Genomic DNA, 22,107 nt, shown 5'->3' with positions numbered 1-22,107 from the left:
ATTTCACAACCTACCATTGCCCTATTTTATTTTATTTCTGGCTTAGGATTTGCTTGTTTCTTGCATTTGAATACTGGAGTCAAGGAACAGGACTGGGTTGACATGATACAGATTCTAGATTGTCAGGGGGCCAGGAATTTGCTCCATATGTGGTGCTTTGAGGAATCCAAGGAATGACATTCGCAGAGCATTTGCTGATAAAACTTGGTGATAATTCTTGAGGATGAGGGGTAGGCAGTTGGAAGTTTATATTGTAGTTATGCTAGACGGCAGCTCAAGTGAAACAGAGCTGTATCTTGACTGGAGCCTTGTAGAAGAAGAGCCCTACTGGATCAGGCCAAAGACTTATAGCCCAACTTCCTGTTGCTGGCAGTGACTGACCAGTTGCCTTTGGGAGGTTTACAGGCAAGAAATGATCCCAGTGTTACTTCTTTGCAATTGGCATTCAGAAGCACCCTCCCTCCTTCAAGATAGCCATCATGACTAGTAGCCGTTGATGAACTTGTCCTCCATGAAACTGCCAGATCCTGACCCTGTCTCCCGCTTCCTGCACGCCCGCCCACTGCTCCACCTGCCCTCCCCCTGCCCCGAAACATCTTCTCCCTGCGTGCTCCCCACCTTCCTCAGACCCTTGCGCCGGTTGAGCTTGGCCAACACAGACTCACCTGCTGCTACCTCCGTGGAAGCTGGATCTGGCCTCCACAGCCAGGCACACACACCTCCATGCAGCTTACTCCGAAGGAGGCACAAATGTGCTTTATGGCACATTTGCGCCCCTCCTAGGACAGCACAAGGTACTCGCGCTGGCCGAGTGCATCTTTTGGATTGCGCTTTTAATCTGTATTATTGAATGCTTTCATTCATTTTATGTTATACTACACCTTTATTGCCACACCCTGCTTTCAATACAGGAAAACCAGTATAAAAACCTTTTAAATCAAATCGACCATCCAACCAACCCAATAAATAAGTAAGCCTTCTTCTTCCCCAAGCATTCCATCCCCTCTATCATAGTTCCAGATGAGTTTCCCATCACAAACTTGAGTCTGGAATCCTTGCAAGTGGAACCAGAGCCAGCCAATAAGGCCAAGTGAGGCAGTTGATTCAAGCAGCACATTGATGGGGGTGGGGCACAGCTGCCCAGAGCCAAAATGTGCTGCCGCGGCACCTGGGACAGAGATGTCAAGACCTGGCTGCCCCACATCCAGGGCACTGACATCATGATGTTACATGGCAAACATGATGACAATTCCAGGTTCTCCCTGAATTGTCCCAGAAGGAACGGTCTTGCATGCCATGCCTTCAAAGGGACAGGGTGCGCATGAAGCCACAGCTGTGCTCTGCCCTCTGATGAGAACTGGGGCTGAAGTGACTGGGTGGAACCTGGGGGCAGTCATGCACCCCCTGGAGTAGCACGCTCTGCACATGCCTTCCAGGCTCTGCCCAAGTTACGCCTCTGCAGCTACCTATGCACCTCCACCACTTCTTCTTCTCCCACTCCCTTGATCTGAAAATGAAGAAGGAAACAGAGCAGGAGAGGAAGTGTAGAGCGGAACAGAGTGGACACTCTAGCCCATTGCTCTCTTCTCCTCCATACTTCCTCTTCCATGCTTTCCCCCCTTTTCAAAGTCAAGGAATGGGAGGAACAGGGTGGGGAAGTGAAGGCAATAGCTGGCACTCCATTGGATAAGCAGGGAGGTATTTGACATTGCACAGCGGGTGGGGGGCATTTGGCACCTTACTTCAGACACTGGAAGACCTTGGACTGGCCCTTAGGGGAACTGTGGTTGAGAGGGAAGCTGCTGAGGAAATGCAATAAGCAACAAAGGGTTAAGTATACCTCTTCCCACCCTCTGCAAATCATCCCTCCCAACTCTGCTTTTGTGTATACAAGTGTGTGGAGGGGCTTTTAAAGCCATCAGGCTTTAAAAAGACTCCTAGGATACCATCCCATCCTCACCCCTAATTTCTGCTCCAGAGACCATCATTAGCCCATAGCGGAGCATCTCATTTAATGTTCAGGAATCCAATTAATGTTCCTTGCAGTCAGCATTCCCCCTAGCAGGAGCCACAGACCTTGCCCTAAATGCCTGTTCTGGCAGCGAGCATGGCTTTGCGCTCCATGTGCCCTCAGAGTATTGTTATGGAGTTTGGCCAACCATGCAATTAATGGTGCTGAAGAAAATGGCAGCCTGTGGTCTTGGGCTGGGGGTGGGGGAGAAACAAAATGCCCAGCCAAGCAAAGTCTTTGCAAATGACTGTGGCTTTGAAAATTATAGCCATGTGACTGGTTCTGTCTTCGAAGGAGACAGGCTATGTGGTTGCACAAGGCCTTTGAGTCATCAACCAGGCCTCCAACTCCAGGCAAAGGCAGGCTACAAGGTGAGTGCAACAGAATATCACTGGTGCCCCTTAGACCATGGGCTAAGCAGTATTCCATCCCAGTGTTTCTCAAACTGTGGGTCGGGACCCACTAGGTGGGTTGCAAGCCATTTTCAGGTGGACTGCATAGCACCTGGCTCAGCCACCATTGAAAACAAAGAGCTGAAAACACAGGGTACAGAGCTGCTGGGCAGGACAGACACCCAGTGGGAGAGAGGCCTGGTGGTTTGCCCTGAATAGGTGGGAAGTGGGATGCTGGAAAGGGGGGAGGGCTGAGTGGTTGGAGAAGGAGCCAAGACTGTGTTGGGCTGGAATGTTTGAATTCCAAGCTATGCAAAATAGTAGCACTAGTGTGCTGTGGATGATCGTGGCTTGGGCTTGAAGCCAAATTGATGATGTCACTTCCAGCCATGACATCACTTCCAGGTTAATGACATCACTTCCTGTGGGTCCCAGCAGATTATCAGTGTGGGTCCCGAGTCTAAAACGTTTGAGAACAACTGCTCCTGTCCAATCAGATCTTCTTCTGATATGTCAAAGGGTGTGGCTGTTTCTAAAAGCCATCAAGTTTCATCAGGCAAAGACCTGAAATATTCACATATTGGAGGAAAGGTATTTTGCCACCTGGCGTGACACCTTGCCATGAGTTAACTAGCCCTGATTTCTCCACCTACACCCTCTATGTGCTTAATTTATTTGACTGTTTACTCCAGTGGGCCGTAGTCTGCAAAAACTTACGCTGAAATGAGTGACCAGAGTGCCTCTACCTTTGACCCTTGTAGAGGAGAGGGAATGTGGGCAGGTGCAGCTCAACATGGAAGGGTTTAAAAAGCTGCACCTGCCCACATCCTCCCTTCTCTATGCCAGTGGAAGGTAGAGGCACTCTGTCCTCCACTGTATGTGGTCACCCTGTTTTTCTTGATTGTATCCATCAATACAGTGAGTAGGATTAAAAGAATTGCTTTCTGGAGGGGAAAAAAAAGGCCTACTTTGATTTCAGATGGTGCTTGGATCTGTCAGGCTCAGGCAGTGAGTGCTACCTTAGAAGAGGTATTCCCATCGTCTGTGTGAGAATGGAGGCATGCCTCTTCTCCTGGTGTTCCCATTGCATTTTTTTTTAATCTGCTTCTATTAAAAGTATTTAGTGTGTCTGCCACTGTTAAAGGTAGGGGCACCCAGTCCTGCATGGGATCTGGTCACCCTGGACCAGGGGTGCCCAAACCCCGTCCCGGGGGCCACTTGTGGCCCTCGGGGGCTCTCAATCAGGCCCTCAGAGAGCCCCCAGTCTCCAATGAGTTTCTGGCCCTCCAGAGACATTTTGGAGACTGTGCTGGCCCAACGCAACTGCGGTCAGCAAGAGGACGACTGTTTGACTTCTCACCTGAGCTGTGGGACAAGGGCTCCCTCCACTACTTGCTGTTTCACATCTGGAATGCAGCAGTGGCAGTGAAGGAAAGGCAGTGAAAGCCTGTCTTGCTTTGTGCAAGGCCTTTTATATGCCTTGAGCTACTGTAAGATCTTCATTCATTCATATGAGTTCCATCTCTAATATATTCATTTATGTAAATTTATTCAAATTTGAAATGTAAATTAATTTGGCCCCCAGACACAGTGTCAGAGAGATGACGTGGCCCTCCTACCAAAAACTTTGGACACCCCTGCCCTGGACCCATATCAAGACAGAGCTTGAGGGGATGTTCCTTTAAAAGAGGAGAGCCCTGGCGAAGAGAGCATCATGCGCGGTCCCTGCCCCGAGCAGGCTCCAGTGGGAGATTAGGGCTGCGATCCTAGCCACGCTTTCCTGGGAGCAAGCCCCACTGACTCCACTGAGAGTTTCTTCTGAGTAGACCTGCCTCGGCTGGCGCTGCAGGAGGGAGCTGAAGAGGCAGCGGCGATGACTCCAGCAGCCTGGCTCGGTCGCTCTGCGGCTGGCCTGCGGGGGCAGAGGAGGGTCTGGAGGGAGGAGATCCGGCTGGGGTGGCGGCTCTGCGGCTGCCAGGAGGTGGGCTCCTGCCGCGGCAGCCACCCGCTCTCCACTCGCCCCTCTGCCCGGAGAAGGAGGCGAAGCCGACCAGGCAGTCCCCGCCCCAGAGCCCGGAGCGCACCGCAGGAGCCCGATCTCCGCAGGGGAGCAGCCTCGCCGCCTGGGGCGCGCCTTCGCCGGGCGCTGAGACGGGACCCTCGCAGCGCCCCTTCCCCACTCCTTGGGCTGTCCTGCCCGGGGAGCCTCCCCGGCTCTGCGCGTCTTCTCCAGGCTGCCGACGCCTGAGCCCCACCCGAGGGGCTCCCAGCCCCAGATCTGCTCCGCCTGAGGACCTGCCCCCCCGCCTCCCACCCAGGCGAACCTCACCCCGGCCCCCCAAACCCTCCTGCCAGTCTCCAAACCCCTCGCCAGCTCCCCCTGCCCAAACCCCCTCCTCCCTTTCAGCCACCCCCTTCCTCGCCCCCAAACTGCGCACTTGGCCTCATCCCACTTTGATCTGCCCCCTGCAGAAGAACAGCCCCCCATGAGACTGTCTACTTTGCAACCCCACCTCATCAGAGCCCCTCCTCGCAGTCCAGAGCAGTCCAGTCACCTCTGCAGGTGAGAAGTCTGGGAATTATCATTTGACTCCCTACCACCGCTGCACCGGACAGGTGCGTGCCCAGCGGCAGCTATGGGATCCCGCCACCCCCTGTGGCTGCTTTGCTTGCTTGTGGGGTTCCTGTGCCCCCCGGGCCCTGTCCGAGTGGAGGCACAGACGGTGCTGACGGATGACGAGATCGAGGATTTCTTGCGGAGCTTCCTGGAGGGGGTGCCCACCGAGGAGGAGGACGCAGAAGGGCAGGGGGTCGAGAAGGTGGCCCAAGGCGAGGACCTCTCTGAACCACAAGGAAGCCTGACTCCTGCGGAAAGGGACGGAGCCCCAGTGGAAGAAGGTGAGAACCAGCCTCTCTTGGCCCAGAAGGTACTTGCCAGGTAGGGGCTCCACTTGGGTGACCTTTTCTTGCTTATCTTCCACGTGCGGAAGTCAGCCTGGGAGGAAAGTGGCCCATAGAAGAGGCCAGAGCGGGATATCCTGCAGGTTCACTTCAATCCGTTTTTGCCCAGTCCACAGGTGTACACATTTGAACCCTAGTTGGGCAGAAATGGCTTAAGAGGGCTTACCTGTCAGTCTGACCTCCAGTCCAAAAAATGCTCTTCCCAAGAGCTGCCCCGAGTTGCATGGTGTTTAATGGTGGTTGGCAACCTTCAGTCTCGAAAGACTATGGTATAAGCCTACAGCACCCAGTATTCCCAGGCAGTCTCCCATCCAAGTACTAACCAGGCCTGACCCTGCTTAGCTTCCAAGATCAGACAAGGTTGGGCATGTGCAGGGTAACAGTTGCTGCATGGTGTATAAACTATGGAGCTAATCGGAAGCACTGGCATTCCTTGTTGCAGATTTAAAAAAAAAAAATGAGTTTCTCCCCCACTGAGATGGATCTGCAAGGCACTCCTCCACAAGCAAGATACAGTTGAGCCAACCCCATGTTGGACACCCCCCCTTCCCAAGACTGAGTTCCATGAGGAATGGAGGCTCTCACAGGTTGACTGCACACATAGTCTGTTGGGAGAGAGGTGGATGTGCCTGTTTGCTTCCATCCTCTGCCGTTGGTGGCCACGCAGGGTGTACCTCTGGTAGCCATACTAGTCCTGTTGCAGATTTTCCTGTGGTGGCATTCTGGAAATTTCTGACTTTAAATAGTTTTGCTAATTAGCCATTTGTGTTTACCTAGCAGTTTTCCAAAATTTGGGACAATATGGAATTGACAGGCTCCTCTTCCCACTGAATCTGCATGCTGGGGTAAAGCTTCACCTGTTGAATTTCCGTCATGTAACTGCTCAAGGCACAGAATTCAACATATACCATAGTTGCCTTCTGCTGTCAGATCTGGCAGGAGGTCTGGTCTAGAGGGTTGAGCCTCCATTTGCCTGAAGATAACATCTGAAGGTCGCCAATGCATGACCTTGAAGCAGCTGACAAACTGAGCCCAGCTATGGCATCTGCTCTGAGCGTGGGAGGATGGAGGCCAGAATGTGTGACCAGATCAAGAAAGCAACATCTGAATGTTGTGGTTTCTTGAAAGATAGAAACCTTCTTTCAAATTGTAAAAATCCCTATGGGGATTTAAATTGCCTGCCTATGTAAACCACCTTGAATAAAGTCTAAGGAGAAATCTGAGGACCAAGAAAGGCGGTATAGAAATACCTGTATTATTATTATCATCTTTGGTCAGTTTAGTTCAGTAATGTTTACACTGACTGGCAGTGCCTCCCCAGGACTTTTGGGCAGGCCTGGAGATAGCAAGGATTGAATCTGGAACTTCCTGCAGGCAAAGTCACTGCCCTTCTAGAAACCTACAGCCCCATCCCAGCAGAAGAAGTTGTCAACTAACTGATCCAAGAAGCATATTTTCAGCATGTCTCCAATGCTTTAACCCATCCCTCCTGCTCCATTTCCCTCTTCCTTTTCCCATCCAGGGAGTGGGAAGAAGAGTGGCAGTAACAGTGGAGTTGAGTGGGTGGGTGGAGGTGGGCATCCCTGCCAGTCCACTCCCTGATGCAGCCTCCTCAGTTGGCCTCATGGATGGACCAGCACTGCACCCCACCCCTCTAATTAAATTACACAGCTCTGCAAAATTGAGGGTCAGAAAAAACTTTTTTTTCTTCTTCTTCAAAATTTATGCTGGTTTTATATGAATTTGGGGTATTGATTCCAAGAATGCTTTTGAATGGTTCAAGCAGCTTCCTCGTGAGGAAGCAATTGCATAGGCTTCCTCACAAGGAAGCTGCCTAAACCATTTACCAAAGAGGCTATGGCGTATCTTCGGAGCTAGATGTGAGTGGGCAAAACTGATGCCATTTTTGAAATCAGCACCCCAAAGATAACCAGGAGTGGGTCTTACTTTTGAGACAGTAAAATGTGTGCTGGCCTGTGTTGTTCATTGTAGGAATGTGAGGTTGTAGAGTGGATAGAGCCCTGGTATAAAATCTAAAGAGTCAGAAACATTAACCTAAAGTTAAGCATCACACACACACACACACACACACACACACACACACACACACACACAGAACCTTTTAGCAACGCATGGTTGGTTGCCAACCTTCAGTCTCAAAAGACTATGGTATAAGCCTACAGTACCCAGTACTCCCAGGCGGTCTCCCATCCAAGTACTAACCAGGCCTGACCTTGCTTAGCTTCCAAGATCAGACAAGATCGGGTATGTGAAAGGTAATAAAACTCAGTGTTACAGCATATATAACCTATAGGTACCTATATAACCTGGGATGCGGTACCTGTATAACCTGAGATGTGATTCTTGTTTTTTGAAAGCAGCAGTGCAGTGGAACTAGGGCTGTCCTAACTAGTGATCACCTGTCCTACAGGTGATGTTTTTTGGCCTGCAGTTGGCAAGGGAGGCAGGAGAGGGTGTGTGGATTATGGAATCCTCTGTGCACAAAATCATTCACTTGCACTAATGCTGATTCCCAGCAGGGGGCAGGTAGCTCTTCATGAATAGGTCTGTCATTTTCATGTCCAAATGTGTGAAATATTATTGAACTTAATGAATGATGAGTGATGGGCTGAACCTGAGAAAGCATGGGTGTGAGCTGACCTGGGTTTGCATTTGACCTGGAGATGGGCTGTAGCTCAGTCATAGAGTGCCTGCAGGAGGTCCATGCTTTCTCCCAGTTGTTTGGGAAACCTTAGAGAGCTGCTGCCAGTCTGTGTATGCAAGACAGAGGTAGATAAACCAATGCTCTGGCTCAGTATGTATCCATGATGAAGCCTGGATGAGAGCTCACAGGTGTTCTCCCATCCAGGCACCTGCTTGAGGTCAGAAACATCACTGCATCCATTTGCTACCAGGCAGTGTCCTGAGAGGGGTATATCATGCATAGTTGAGCCAGAAAAATAGGTGTGAGGCTCCGTGTCCCAAATTAGCAAGGCAGATCTGCACATATAAACAGGCTTTTGTGGTTGCAAATGTACATCTGGATCCAAGTGGCATCTGCATTGAAATGCTCCTTGCTCCTCCATTGGCTTCATGTGCCTGATGTGAGAGTCATCCACATCTTTATCCTGACTTGCTAGTTGTGATATTGCTTTGGGCAACTATAATGGGATCAGGACCAAGGGTGTAGAGTTGAGGGGGTCCAGGGGAGCAAAGGAAGTGGAGCTCCAAGATGTCTCTTGCAGCAGGAGCTCTCAGTTGTTGCCTTTGAATTTTTTCCCCTAAGGATCTTTGTTGAAAAGGATTATCAGGCCCTTCAGGAGACAGACTGAGAAATGTGCCTGGGGCATGTGTTGGTGTCTAGGTCAGTGGTTCTCAAACTTTTTAGCACTGGGACCCAGTCATTTTTAGAATGACTGTTGGGACCCACTGGAAGTGATGTCATGGCCAGAAGTGACATCATCAATTTAGGCTTCAAACCTAAGTTGTGATCAGCTGAAGGTTCAATTACACAATGCACTCACGCTGTTATTTTGCACAGCTTGGAATTCAAATATTCCAGCTTGGAATTCAAAGCCGAACGCGGACTTGGCTCCTTCTTCAGCCACATAGCCTGCCCCCCTTTCCAGCATCCCATCTTCCCACCTATTCAGGGCAAAGCACCAGGCCTCTCCCCCACCAGGAGCCCACCCTGCCCAGTAGCTCTGTACCCTGTGTTTTCAGCTCTGTCTTTTCAATGGTAGCTGAGCTAGGTGCTGTGGGACCAGTGGCATTGCTAGGGGGTGCAGGCCGCACCACGTGACGTGCACTGGGGGGGGGTGACGTGCACTGGGGGGATGACACGCACTGGGGGGGTGACGTGCTAAAATTGCGGTGGTTAGGAATAACCCCATCATATTATATACCATTGGATGTGGAATTTCAAGTGGAAAGCAATGGAAAAAACCAGAGTGAAATATCTCCTTTCTATCAAAAGTTATGGCCAAAAAACTGGAGAACAAAAAAATGCATGGAGCCCTATAGAAACTGAAAGTGAGCCGTATTGCGTGTTTACTCGTGAGTAGGCAAACTTGCCTTAGGCCTTCAGAAAGGGCAGGCTGAGAGGAATCCAATGACAGCAGAATGGTCCTGATCCAATTAATGCAGCTTCCAAAAACACCTGAGAAGGAAGTCCCTCCCTCCAAGCAGATGAATGTATTGAGCCCTATGGAAAGCAAAACTAAGCCTCACGGTCATGTTTACTCACGAGTAAGCAAACATGCCTTGGAAGATCAGGTGAAGGAGAGTGCAAGGCTACCAGAATGGTCCTGATCTTATGCACCTGGAGCTAAACAAGTGCTCCAGAAGGCAGCCTCACCCCCCCACACTAGAAAGGATCAAAACAGAGGCTTCAGCTGATAAGGTGAACTTTTTTGAGACTTGCAAAGCCAGGTGGATCCTGACAGTGATCTGGTTTAAACAGAAGTTCTTAAATTGAACTGGGCACTGGGTAGGGCTGAAAACCTTACTGGTTTTGGAGGGGGGTGTTATTGCAGGCAGGCTACAGAGGAAATTCACTTGGTGGAACAGGGCTGGCTTCTGCTTATTTATTTGTTTTACTTTAATTATTTATACTTATTTATTTTAATTTGCCTGATGATGTCACTTCCACCATAACATCACTTCTGGTGGGTCTTGGACAGATTGTCATTCTAAAAAGTGGTCCCAGTGCTAAAAGTTTGAGAACTTCTGCACTAAGTTGTTAGTAAGTTGACATCTGGGTGTGTGTGCATGTGACACTGCTAGTGACTAAAGTCACTAAAATCACAGTTTGGAGGAATAATTTCATCATGTTATATATCAATCAAAGCGTAATTTCATGCAGAATGTGTTCTATCTTTGTTCTATCAAAAGGTATAGCCAAAAAACCAGTGGGGGCAGAGTGATGGTATATCACCACGCCCACTACCTGGGGTGTTGCCCCGCCCACTGCATGGGGGGTGATGCGCTGGCATCCTGTACCGGGTGACATGAACCCTAGTGACACCACTGTGTGGGACCCACCTGAAATTGGCTCATGACCCACCTGGTGGGTCCTGACCCACAGTTTGACAAATGTTGGAATAGGTCATCAGCCTTCACAAGAGCATACTGAGAGGTGGCATGTAATTACGAGAGTCTGTAATGCTATGCAAATACTCTTGATAGTACTTCTGGGACTTATTTCTGTGGGACTTACTTCTGAGTAGACATGCTGAGGCTAGTGCTCTACTATACCTTTTGTGTTTACTTAGGATATATTTTTTAAAAATCTTTTTTCATCTTTAGTCATTTGCTTTAAAACTATTGCAACCCACTCCAAGAGTTTGGCATGAGATGAGCTGGTTCTTTAAAGGAAGTGTAAAGTTTCAAAACAGAAGTAATTGGCAGAAGAAGATACATTCTAATGAAGAACGGTTTTGTGTTTTTCCCCCCATTATAATTTTATTGGGGCATGGCTGTAGTATGGGGGGGGGGGTGGTCATCACAAGCTCCTGCACTTTAAAATTAGCCTGTGATCAGGACCGCTCTGTAGATGGGCTGAATTAAATGACTTGTCTTAACGCCATGGAATCCTAAATCTTCCAGGGCCCAGCAAGAGGTGCGCATGATATTTGAGTTATGAAACTAATGCTACAGGTCTGTGTAAATCAGCATTGTCAACAGTGGTCCAGGTTTGCAGACAGGGCTCTTGTCCCAGCCGTACCTGGTGATGCAAAGGACTGAAGCTGGGACCTTCAACATGCAAAGCATGCGCTCTGTCACTGAGCACACCTTTTTCTCAAGCTTATTTCCTTTCAGCAGTGTGCTGACAGCAAAACAGGCACTTAGCACCATTTTTCTAAAGCAGTGCAGAGTTTTTTCCTTATGCAGTGATCTTCTCAACTACGAACACGAGAAGTGCATGAGGACAAATCCACCCATACAAAATCACATCGAGTCTCTCTCAGTGCCTGAAAATGGGCCTATCTGGATGTGTTCACAGGATAGTTGCCTTCCCAGTTCCTTCTTCCCAATCCATTGCTCAGCTCATGGTTTTATCCGCACATCGATCATGCGGCTGAAGGAGACATCAAGCACTGCCTGCTTTGCTGGAGTCTGTGAACGAGTTCAGTGATTGGCAGGGAGAGTAACACTGAAAAATAACAGCTAGAATTGTGCTAGTGGGTGTGTAAGATTCTGCCTTGAGTGAAACAGAGGCACATCTGCAAATGGGTCTGTGCTGCCTAATGTTGCTGCTGAATGAATGCAGCCCTTTGTACAACGAATTTTAAAATTAGGGTTGGTCCCCCATGGCACTCGGCCATTCCATCAACATTTCTGTCCAACATCCTTCAGAATGTGGTTTGGCTCCTGCTTCAAACTCCAATGAGCTTTCCCTGCCTTGTGGCTTGGCTGTCTGAAGAGTTTGAAGCGCTTTTCCTTGTTCTCTTCTACTGTTAGTACCTGCCCTTTCCATAGTAGGTGAGGACGGTGCATCTTTCTACCCTGAGAAGACCCATGAGCGATAGATTTCTTTTAGAACGGCCTTGCAGGCAGGGCTGGCCCAGGAGCTGCAGGGCCGAATTGGAAACATTTTTCGCAGGTTCCAATTGGAAACATTTTTTTTGCAGGGCCCCCAGTTCACAGCCAAGGTCTGTGGAATCTTAGAGGTATCAATAAAATTTATGATAGACTTTATATCTCTAGGGTAGAATGAAAAGCAATCAAAACGTGTGCTTAAAAAGTGCTTGTTAGTTAATGGAGCAAATGGATCGAAGCATATTTGAATATAAAATTGCCTACATGTAAACTTACAAGTAAACAAAACAAAATGTGTAGATTACCTTTGAAGAGTAAACAGTCACAAAACCACTTGTTTCTAGTGACTGTGAAATGATGAGTAAAAATATGAATTATTTATTTTTTGTCTAAAAAAAATTCAAAATGTAAGTGAACTGCCTTTTTGGGAACAAATAATCTTCTTTAGATTTCTAAAAAAATCACTTAGTATTAATAAACTGCAATGTGTGCATTTGACAAGACCCTAGTGGATCCTCACCCACTTAGGTGTGGGGCCCGGTTGGAAACCATTGTTCCAATAGGCTTAAAGCTGGCCTTAATTGCTGGATTTGCGGGGTGTGGGGTGCCCTCTCCAAAGACCTGGGACTGCTGGCTCTTGGCAAACTGGCTTTGTGGAAGCTTGAATGCATAGCAGATATAGGGAAATAGGTCTGTGTTAACAAGCTTGAGTATAATTTACAACTGAGCTCGGTATTTTTTTTCTTTTGTGGGACTCTCAGGGTGGGATCCTGGGAACCTCTGTCCCATATGTGTGTGTCCTACATATTCCCATGCCTTTGAGCTTCTGCTGCAGCTGGAAGAGGGCCCAGAAGGAGGGAAGGGGACAGCAGATGGGAAGGAAAAGAAAGACTTGGCTTCCAGCTCAACCGCTATGGGGGGTAGTTTGTAGTGATGAGTGGAGAAAGAATGGCATCATTACTCCCTCTTTCCAGCTTCAGACTGCTGCGTGTGGAGGAAACTGCAGGATCAGAGATGTGCCTGACCTCCGAGGATGTGGGAGAAGGGAGACGCACAAACTTGACATGTGTTGTCCCCCCCAGTTTGCTCCTTTCCAGGAATAAGAGACAGCCCCAAATTTGGGAAAAAACAAAAAAAACAAAACATTGTTCTTGGCATGACAGAGCTAGGTTGGTTTGCAGCCCATTGCCCAGAGGGTATCGGGACTGTCAGTCCCAAGCGCAGACTGGAGCCCGGCTCTAAGACTCCCACAGACCACGCCACTGCTCAGAAGTTTGGAATGAGGTTGTGGCTGGCTGTGACGGAGCCCTTACTCATCACAAGCCTCTGTCTTTTGGAGATGGGGCCTCTGACTCACCGAGCAAGGCCTTGGCCAGGCCAGGATTCTTGGGCTTCAGCAAAAAGAGGCGGTGGCGGATGGGGGAATGCTTGGAAAGTCACAATGGAGTCCTGGACTAATCATCATTCTAAAAAAAATCCACACTGCACCTCCCGACCGTAGCAGGCAAAACTTCCAGATGCTTTTTCCAACAATGGACCTTGGCTTGTTCTACATGCAGAGCCAGCTTTAAGCCAATTGGACCTGTTGCCTAAGGAGGCCCTGTGCTAAGGTAAAAATTAAAAATGAAATTAATATCTTTACGACATTTCAGTCACTAAAACAAGTAGTTTTACGTTTCAAAGGTAACTATTTACTTATTTACTTTTCAAACGTAATCCACACATTTTGTTTGTTTACTTGGAGGCTTACATGCAGGCAATTTTAAATTGAAATGCGCTTAGAGCCATTTGATCCGTTAACTCATGTGTACTTTAAGTGCACGTTTTGATTGCTTTCCACTCTTTAAATCATGGCACACTGAAAAGGCACTAAAATTGTCAAGGCACGCCATCAGTTTTTGGACAATTAACAAGGCACACCATGCTGTTAGTGGGGGGTGCATATCCCCCAATGGTCCTATTAATAAATGACCCCCCACCAAACTCCCGCGGCACACCTGGTGACCATTGGCGGCACTCCAGTGTGCCACTGCACAGTGGTTGAAAATGGTTGCTTTAAATCACAGAGATATAAAGTCTATAAATTTTATTTACATCTTGGCTGTGAACTGGGGGCCCTGCAAAAATATATTTCCAGTTGGGCCCCGCAGCTCCTAAAGCTGGCCCTGTACATGCCTGAGTTTCAAAGTGACAGGCTTATCTCTGAGGTGGTTATTCAATCCGAAGGGTGCAAAAAAAATAAAATAGAGGTTTACTCCTTTATGGCTGGTGCTGAGCAGTTCATATGGTCCAGTGACTGCAGAGTTGATGAAGAAGTCAACTGACATTAGGGGTCAGTCTGTTGCTTACTAGAGTGGGGCACTTGGTTTCCCCCATGTGGAAGGTTCCCAGTTCATAGGTTCCAGCAACATTTCCAAGTAGGAAATGAGAGAGATTCCTTGCCAGAAACTGTTGCCAGCCAGTGTTGGCAATCCTGAATTAGGTGGACCAGGGACCTGACTCTGTTAGGTCCCTGGATGGGATGGGACCTGTTTGGGACCTGGGTGGGACCTAGATGGGATTAGATAGACCAGGGGCAGCACCCTCAGAAGTGAAATTCAACAGATCTCTATGCTTCGGGCTCCATTTCTTGACAGTTGAATTATAGTGCCTTGACTCTCATGATTGTTATAAAGTGAATCACTTGTGCAAGCCTGATCCTGTATGTGTTTACAGGGGGAAAAGGTGTAGACTTACTCAGAAGTAAGCTCTCAGACTGTTAAATTGATCCTGCTTTTGACCCCATTGTTATGCTTACTTTGTACTCATGTTTGTCTGTCATTTGCCCATTGAAGATCACACCACATGCATTTGAAGATGTGAAGTCTATGAATGTCAGACATGGAGATGGGGCTGTAGGTCAGTGGCAGGGCAGCTGCTTTCCATGTGGAAGGTCCTGGAGTCCTTCCCTGGTGACTCCAGGTAGGGCTTGGAAGAGACCTTTGCCTAAAATCATGGAGAGCCAGGATGGTGTAGTGGTTTGGCAGTCGGACTTAGACTTGGAAGAACCAGGTTCAGATCCCCACTCAGGCATGAAGTTTCCTGGGTGACCTTGGGCTAGTCACTGTCTATCAGCCTCACCAACCTCACAGGGCTGTTGTGAGGACCAAAGGAGGGGAGAAACTTGAGCTCCTTGGAGGAAGGGTGGTAAAATAATAATAATAATAATAATAATAATAATAATAATAATAATAATAATAATAATAATAAACTTTATTTCTATCCCGCCCTTCTCCCTAAAGGGACCCAGGGCGGCTTACAACATATTAAAAACAGATTAAAACATAATTTAAGAAACAGATAAAAAACATATTAAAAACACATTAACAGAAACCATAAAAACAGTAGTCAGATAAAAGTCAGAATAAAAAGAGCATAAAACAGCAGTTCATAGAGGAATCAGGCCTGTAAAAAAACAACTAAAAGATGTATAAAAGATGTTAAAAAGGCCATGAAGTCAGAAGGCTTGTTTAAACAGCAGGGTCTTCAGGCCTCGCCGAAAAGTCTCAAGAGAGGGAGCCATTCTCAAGACAAGGGGAAGGGAGTTCCATAGCGTTGGTGCCACTACTGAGAAGGCCCTGTTTCTTGCCGCTGCCCCACGTACCTCCTTAGGCGGCGGCACTTGTAAAAAGGCCTTCTCTGATGACCTAAGAGGACGAGCTGGATTGTACAGGAGTAGGCGGTCTCTAAGATACCCTGGCCCAGAGCAGTATAGGGCTTTAAAGGTCAAAACCTTTATTTTTTATTTTAGACACATTATTTAGACACATGCATGCATGTAGAGTACCTTTGACAGATGTAGGGAAAGAGTCCTACTGATGTATATGCCATGCAGACATTGAACTGAATGCACATAGGTATTATTCATAAATCTCAAGATTGTCACAATTTTGGTCAGTATTGGTGTCACCCCCTTGAGGGTGTCACCCAGTGAGGTTCACAACCCCAGCACCCCTCTAGTGATGCCACTGCTTGACAGTGGGACACAGCCATGAGACATTTGGCATCTGCTCATCCAGTGGGACACAGCACGCCTATTATGGTACTGTTAGCTTGGAGACCTACAAGGGACTGACCGTGTTTCTTGTCTCACAGGAACCCCGGGGAAAGTTAAGGAGAAGCCCAAGAAGGGGAAGAAGGAGAAGCCACCCAAGCCAACCAAGAAGCCCAGAGAGAGACCGCCCAAAGGCTCCAAGAAGGAGAAGCCTCCGAAGCCCACTAAAAAGCCCAAGGAGAAGCGCCCGAAGTCCACCAAGAAACCCAAGACTCCCAAGGCCACCAAAAAGCCAGGGGGAAAGAAAACAGAGCAGCCTCCAACCACCCAATCGTACGGGGAAGAAGAGAGCTACCGTTTTCCTGAAGGGCCGTTGATCCCACCCGCAGGCAGGCAGGAGGATGACTATGGGGTGCCCGATTCATCCCATTTGCCCTATGGAAGGGAAGATGAGCTGTCCCGGGTGAATGAAGAAGGGGGAGAATGTAAGTGGCTGCTCTTTCTTCCATCCTCCATGTAAGGATCCTCCAGATCCTTCTCTGTTGCCAAATTTTGGAGAAAGGAGGTCCATGGAGGGATGCAGGGGGACTGTCATGTTGAAATAGGCGCAGGATGAAGGTGTGTTTTTTGGGTGATGCAGGCAAGTGGCTATCTTCCCTCTTTCCTATGGATTCCCTGGCTCTTGTCTACCAGAAGGAAGTGCTATAAGTTGCCGGTGACTTTCTCCAATCCTTGGATCTCTCTCTCTCCCCCCCCCTTCCATTGGAAAGTTCAGCTTTAAAAATGAAAATATTATCGATGTGAACAAAATCTTTGCTCTTTGCCAATTGTTTGTTCCTCAGCATTAATTATGTCCTGACTCTCTGGTCTGCTAGGTAGTGTCAGGCTTCTGCATTTCTTGAGGGTTAGGAACTTTCTTTTAGAGCAGTGATTTTCAATCTTTTCCATCTCACGGCACACTGAGAAGGCACTGAAATTGTCAAGGCAGGCCATTAATTTTGTTGACAACTGACATGGCACACGCGCTGTTGACCAGAGGCTCACATCCCCAAATGGCCCTACAAATATATAACCCTCCCCCAAACTCCCAAGGCACACCTACAGATCATTCACGGCACACCAATGGTTGTTGAAAATCACTGTACTAGAGGCTAAATGCCGTGTCCTTGGGGTCTTCTGTGGTAGGCCCCACTCCCTGTGTTTTGCATGGAAGGAGGCTTCTGAGTTACTCCTGACTCCCAAGGTTGAGAGGAGCTTTCTGGCAGTGGGGTTGCTACACCATCTGGCACCCGGGGGGCATAAACACCCGCTCCCCGAAGGCCTTTGAAAGGTACTTCCAGTTTTTGGCAAAAACCGAAGTGCCTTTCTAAAGCTGTTCATGGTCTCACCAAGGCTTAGAAGGCCTTAGAAAGGCACTTCCAGTTTTAGCAAGTTTCTGAAGCCTCCTGAGGCTTGGGGAGGCCACACACAGCCTCCCTGGGCCTCAGAAAGGTATCTCCCTGATGCCCCCCCAAGGAATGCTACATAGGGCAATTGACCCCCATCCTCCTAGCTACGCCACTGCTTTTTGGCCATCTTTGCTCATCCCTGAAGCCCTGTCCTCCCCCTACCCCTTAGTCTTTGCTACCTCATCTCTGACTCTAGCTGTCTGTCCTGCAGCTCGAATCCCAGAGGAACAAACGGAACCGCAGTGGGGTGAGGAACTGGATCCAAAGAGGCATCACAGTAAGACCTGTGGGGGGGGGCATGTGGGCATAGTGGGGCCCTCGTGGTTGGGGTGGTCTACCATTGAACTACAGTCCCATTCCTCAGTAGGGCAAGACAAAGCCAGTAGTACCCCTATTGATTTTATTTTGTTTTTAACTCCTTAGCTGATTTATATGAACCCCCAGTGGAACCCGAAGAGCCCAGAGGAGAAGGCTGGGACCATGAAAGACAGACAGGTAAGCAGGCAGGCACTTGTATCTGTGGCTGGCTGTATGCCCAGGTCTCTTGCCCGCCTTCCATCACAGCCCAGTCTAGACAAGCAAGGGGAGATGAGTCAATATGGGCACCCCATGATGAGCAATATTCCAGCAATAGCTGATCTGTATAACACATATGTTCCAGAACCACCATTCAGAGCGCGATACCATAGTCTTTCGAGACTGAAGGTTGCCAACAACTAAGTATAACACATATAGACAGACAGCATCTTAGTGCAGGGAAACTCAGGCACTCTCAGTAGGATCACTCCCCAGTATCTCAGCCACCGTTAGGCTTTTCTGCTCTGGTGCAGTAGACATTGTTCTGCTCCTTGTTGGCCAGACCTTCACTGGTCTGAATTTTCCTGCAGATGGGAATGTAGCCCCTGCCGTCTAGCACCTGTGGGGAAAAAAGGATGCTATAAACTTCTGAGTATTTCAGAGGAGTTTGAGCTGTTGCCATCCACTGTTCCATCTACCGCACACCACACAAGCTTTCATTGGAACTCCGTGTCTTGTGTTTAGTTCCAGCGAACTTAGTGGATCATAGACAGCTAGTATGTTTATTCAGAAGTCCCTTCAGTGGGACTTAATTTCAGGTGAGTGTGTATAGCAGCGATTTTCAGCTTTTTTTTAAATCTCATGGCATACTGACAAGGTGCTAAAACACATCATCTGTTTTTTGATCACTGGCAAGGCACACCATGCTGCTGGTAGGGGGCTCAAATACCCCAATTTCCCTACTCTTATATGACCCTCCCCAAAATCCCGTGGCACACCTGGTGGCTCCTGGCAGTAGTTTATTGAGATCATCATCAGAGGTTGGGGGTCAGCAGTGAGAGGGCGACTCAAGCGTGCTGTGAGTTGCTGTTCAACCTTTGCCCTCCAACCCTTACATCCTGGGTGACCTCCAGATTTGGGAATTGATGCTGCTGCTTCTTTTTTCTAGATCCTCCTGAAGAGCCACCGACGCTGGATTACAACGAGCAGCTGGAGCGCGAGGACTATGAGGATTGTAGGTGCTGCTGCGTCGTCCTGCCTCCATTTAGTAACTGTTCCTGTGTTTAGGGGGTGACCGTGGTCCATAACAGTGGGCAGAGAGGCAGCCTGGTCCAGCTCTTTGGGGCAGCCCTTTTATGACCCATGATGCAATGTCACGTCTGGCCTTTGCGGTGGGAATGTTCTCTTTGCAAAGCTCCAAGACTAGTGTCTTGGGTGCTAGGCCCCACATTCAAACTCCAGGTAGGGCAGAGTGAGATTCCCTAGACCAGTTGGTTCTCAAACTTTTTAGCAACGGGACCTGCTTTTTAGAACCACAATCTGTCAGGACCCAACAGAAGTGATGTCATTAACCTGGAAGTGATGTCATGGATGGAAGTGACATCAATTTAGGCTTCAAAGCTCAGCCGCGATCAGCCAAAGGTCCCATTGCACATCATGCTTGTGCTGTTATTTGCACAGCTCAGAATTCAGACATTCAAGCTCGGTAGTCAAAACAGATTTCAGACTTGGATCTTTCTCCAACCACACAGCCCTCCCCCCTTTCCAGGGTCCCGTCTCCCCACCTATTCAAGGCAAAGCACCAGGCCTCCCTCCCACTGAGAGCCCATCTTGCCCAGCAGCTCTGTATTTTCAGCCCTGTATTTTCAATGGCACCTGAGCTAGGTGCTATGCGACCCACCTGAAATTGGCTCAAGACCCCCTAGTGGGTCTCGATCCCCAGTTGGAGAAACATTGCCCTCGAGAGTTGCTGCCAGGCAGTGTAAGCAATACTCACCTAGCTGGACCAATGGTCAGATTTTGTAAAAAGTAGCTTCCTATGTTTGCAGAGGGTGCACGTTTTTCTCATTCCACTCCTCAAGCTGCTTTGAATTTGTGCAGACATTCATGGAGGAAACAGCTCAGCAGCCCAGACGTCCATCCCTCCCCCTCCCCATTTCCCTTGCACATGTCCTGGCTTTTTTGGCCCATGTGAGTGGAAAGTGCCGTGCCCTGCTCTTTCCTGAACAGTGTTTGGCAGATGGGGGTGGGGGATTTTGCCAAAGCAAATAGAACTGCCCTGAGCTGGGACCCCAAATCAAGACTTGGCCGGGTGGTCATTTTTCCTGGTTCACCTATTGGGTCAGGCTGGCTGCAGGAATCTGGATTGTTTTCTAAAACGCTAGACAATTGGGACTTTATGTTTTCTTGCTTTTAACCTTTTCTCCCCCCCCCCCCCCGTGTGTGTGTATGTGTAAGGGCAGGGGAGCGCACCTCTCCCAGTCTCTCCAGGTGATTCCCAACATGTGAACTGGTAGAAGGCCAGTTAAAAAAAGAAAATTTAAAAAAGCACGGATTCCATAGCAAGGTCCAAAGTGTAACAGTTGTGCTAGATAGAATCTAAGGATCTCGTCCTTCTATGAAACACCCTACTTGCCAACTCCCTCAAGCAACTCTGTCCCTCTAGTTTGTTCTTGTTTCTCAGGTGACAAAGTTTCAATCTCAGGTCACTTTTGGGCCACCGCTGAACTCTACTCCAGGTCTGCTTTATCAGATCCCCCCTCCCCATTTTTCAAAGGTTGGCAGTTACCAATGCCAGATATCTCAGTTTCTGGGATCCATCTGATTTGGCAGCCCTAACCCTCTGTGTTACTTTTTTCTGTACATGCCCTGCTTTCCCTGCCACACGTGATCCCATATTACTGAGTGCTCCTAACTAATTTCTACCGCCCTGCACCAATTCTCCTTTTTCTGGCTCCCACACCCCATTCCTTGCACCAGCACACTAACCCTCCTCCTACTACCCCACCAATTCCTGTTGTGGTCTGTTTCAATCCAGGTATGTACCTTTCAGAAAGGACGGAATACTAACTAACAATGATCTGCACATGTGATTATTGCACCACTGAAACAAGGTTTTTTTTCTGCATTGATGCATGTCAATGCAGCGTGAGGTTGGTCCACCTCAGCGTGTGGTTGATCTGTGAAACTCCTTGCCACAAGATGTAGTGATGGCATCTGGCCTGGATGCCTTTAAAAGGGGATTGGACAAGTTTCTGGAGGAAAAATCCATTACAGGTTACAAGCCATGATGTGTATGTGCAACCTCCTGATTTTAGAAATGGGCTATGTCAGAAGGCCAGATGCAAGGGAGGGCACCAGGATGAGGTCTCTTGTTATCTGGTATGCTCCCTGGGGCATTTGGTGGGCCGCTGTGAGATACAGGAAGCTGGACTAGATGGGCCTATGGCCTGATCCAGTGGGGCTGTTCTTAAGTTCTTAACTACAATTCCCAGGAAGCCTTGCAGGTCTCTTGTTATCTGGTGTGCTCCCTGGGGCATTTGGTGGGCCGCTGTGAGATACAGGAAGCTGGACTAGATGCGCCTATGGCCTGATCCAGTGGGGCTGTTCTTATGTTCTTAACTACAATTCCCAGGAAGCCTTGCAGGTCTTCTTGTTATCTGGTGTGCTCCCTGGGGCATTTGGTGGGCCGCTGTGAGATACAGGAAGCTGGACTAGATGCGCCTATGGCCTGATCCAGTGGGGCTGTTCTTATGTTCTTAACTACAATTCCCAGGAAGCCTTGCAGGTCTCTTGTTATCTGGTGTGCTCCCTGGGGCATTTGGTGGGCCGCTGTGAGATACAGGAAGCTGGACTAGATGCGCCTATGGCCTGATCCAGTGGAGCTGTTCTTATGTTCATGTGACAATTTAAGTCGGGGGGGGGGAAGGGGATAGGAGGGCACTTGACCTCCAGCAGTCACTCCTCCTTTTTCAGCAATTCCAGTAGGAATGTTGACCCAAGCTTGGTGATATCCTCTGAAACCGCCAAATTAAATCTGTTGCCAGTTGTGCATCCCAAATTGTTTGCACCTTCTGTCCTAGAGGTCCATAGAGTGACTCACCTCCCACCATTCTTCTCAAGCACATCCAGGTGGGGTGCTCAGGCTGAGATTGTCATACTTTGTTCCCTTACTGTTTATGATGGACTCACATGACTTTGCCATCCATTTCCTGTTCCCTGAATTTTTTCCCCCAGACGTAAATTGCCTCGACTTAAAGGGTGCATGCCTGGGTTCCACAGACCACAACAGGAATAGGAGGGTAGAAGGAGGAGGATTAGTGTGCTTTGTCCAGGAACCATGCTATATCTCCTGTGCTGTGGAAGGACCATTTCATTTCTGTGTGTGACTGCAAGCAGACTGGCTGGCACGACAAGAGAAGTTTC

General features: G+C 48.7%; 1 protein-coding gene across 2 annotated transcripts in view; it reads left to right on the top strand.

Annotated features, from left to right (window-relative positions):
* Positions 1-4,364: 4,364 nt before the first annotated feature.
* The window catches only part of AEBP1 (AE binding protein 1), a 44,664-nt gene continuing 26,921 nt past the window's right edge, over positions 4,365-22,107 (top strand). For both annotated transcript variants that reach the window (XM_066639226.1, XM_066639225.1), the window contains exons 1-5: positions 4,365-5,301; positions 16,039-16,422; positions 17,597-17,662; positions 17,809-17,880; positions 18,851-18,916. In XM_066639226.1, the coding sequence (XP_066495323.1) occupies positions 5,040-5,301; positions 16,039-16,422; positions 17,597-17,662; positions 17,809-17,880; positions 18,851-18,916 (850 nt within the window). In that variant the 5' untranslated portion in view covers positions 4,365-5,039. The remainder of the gene's footprint in view (positions 5,302-16,038; positions 16,423-17,596; positions 17,663-17,808; positions 17,881-18,850; positions 18,917-22,107) is intronic.

This window comes from Tiliqua scincoides, chromosome 11 (assembly GCF_035046505.1).
Source record: "Tiliqua scincoides isolate rTilSci1 chromosome 11, rTilSci1.hap2, whole genome shotgun sequence".
Lineage (NCBI taxonomy): Eukaryota > Metazoa > Chordata > Lepidosauria > Squamata > Scincidae > Tiliqua > Tiliqua scincoides.
The sequence above is the reverse complement of the archived record's forward strand: the minus strand, read 5'-3'. Positions and strand labels throughout refer to the sequence as shown.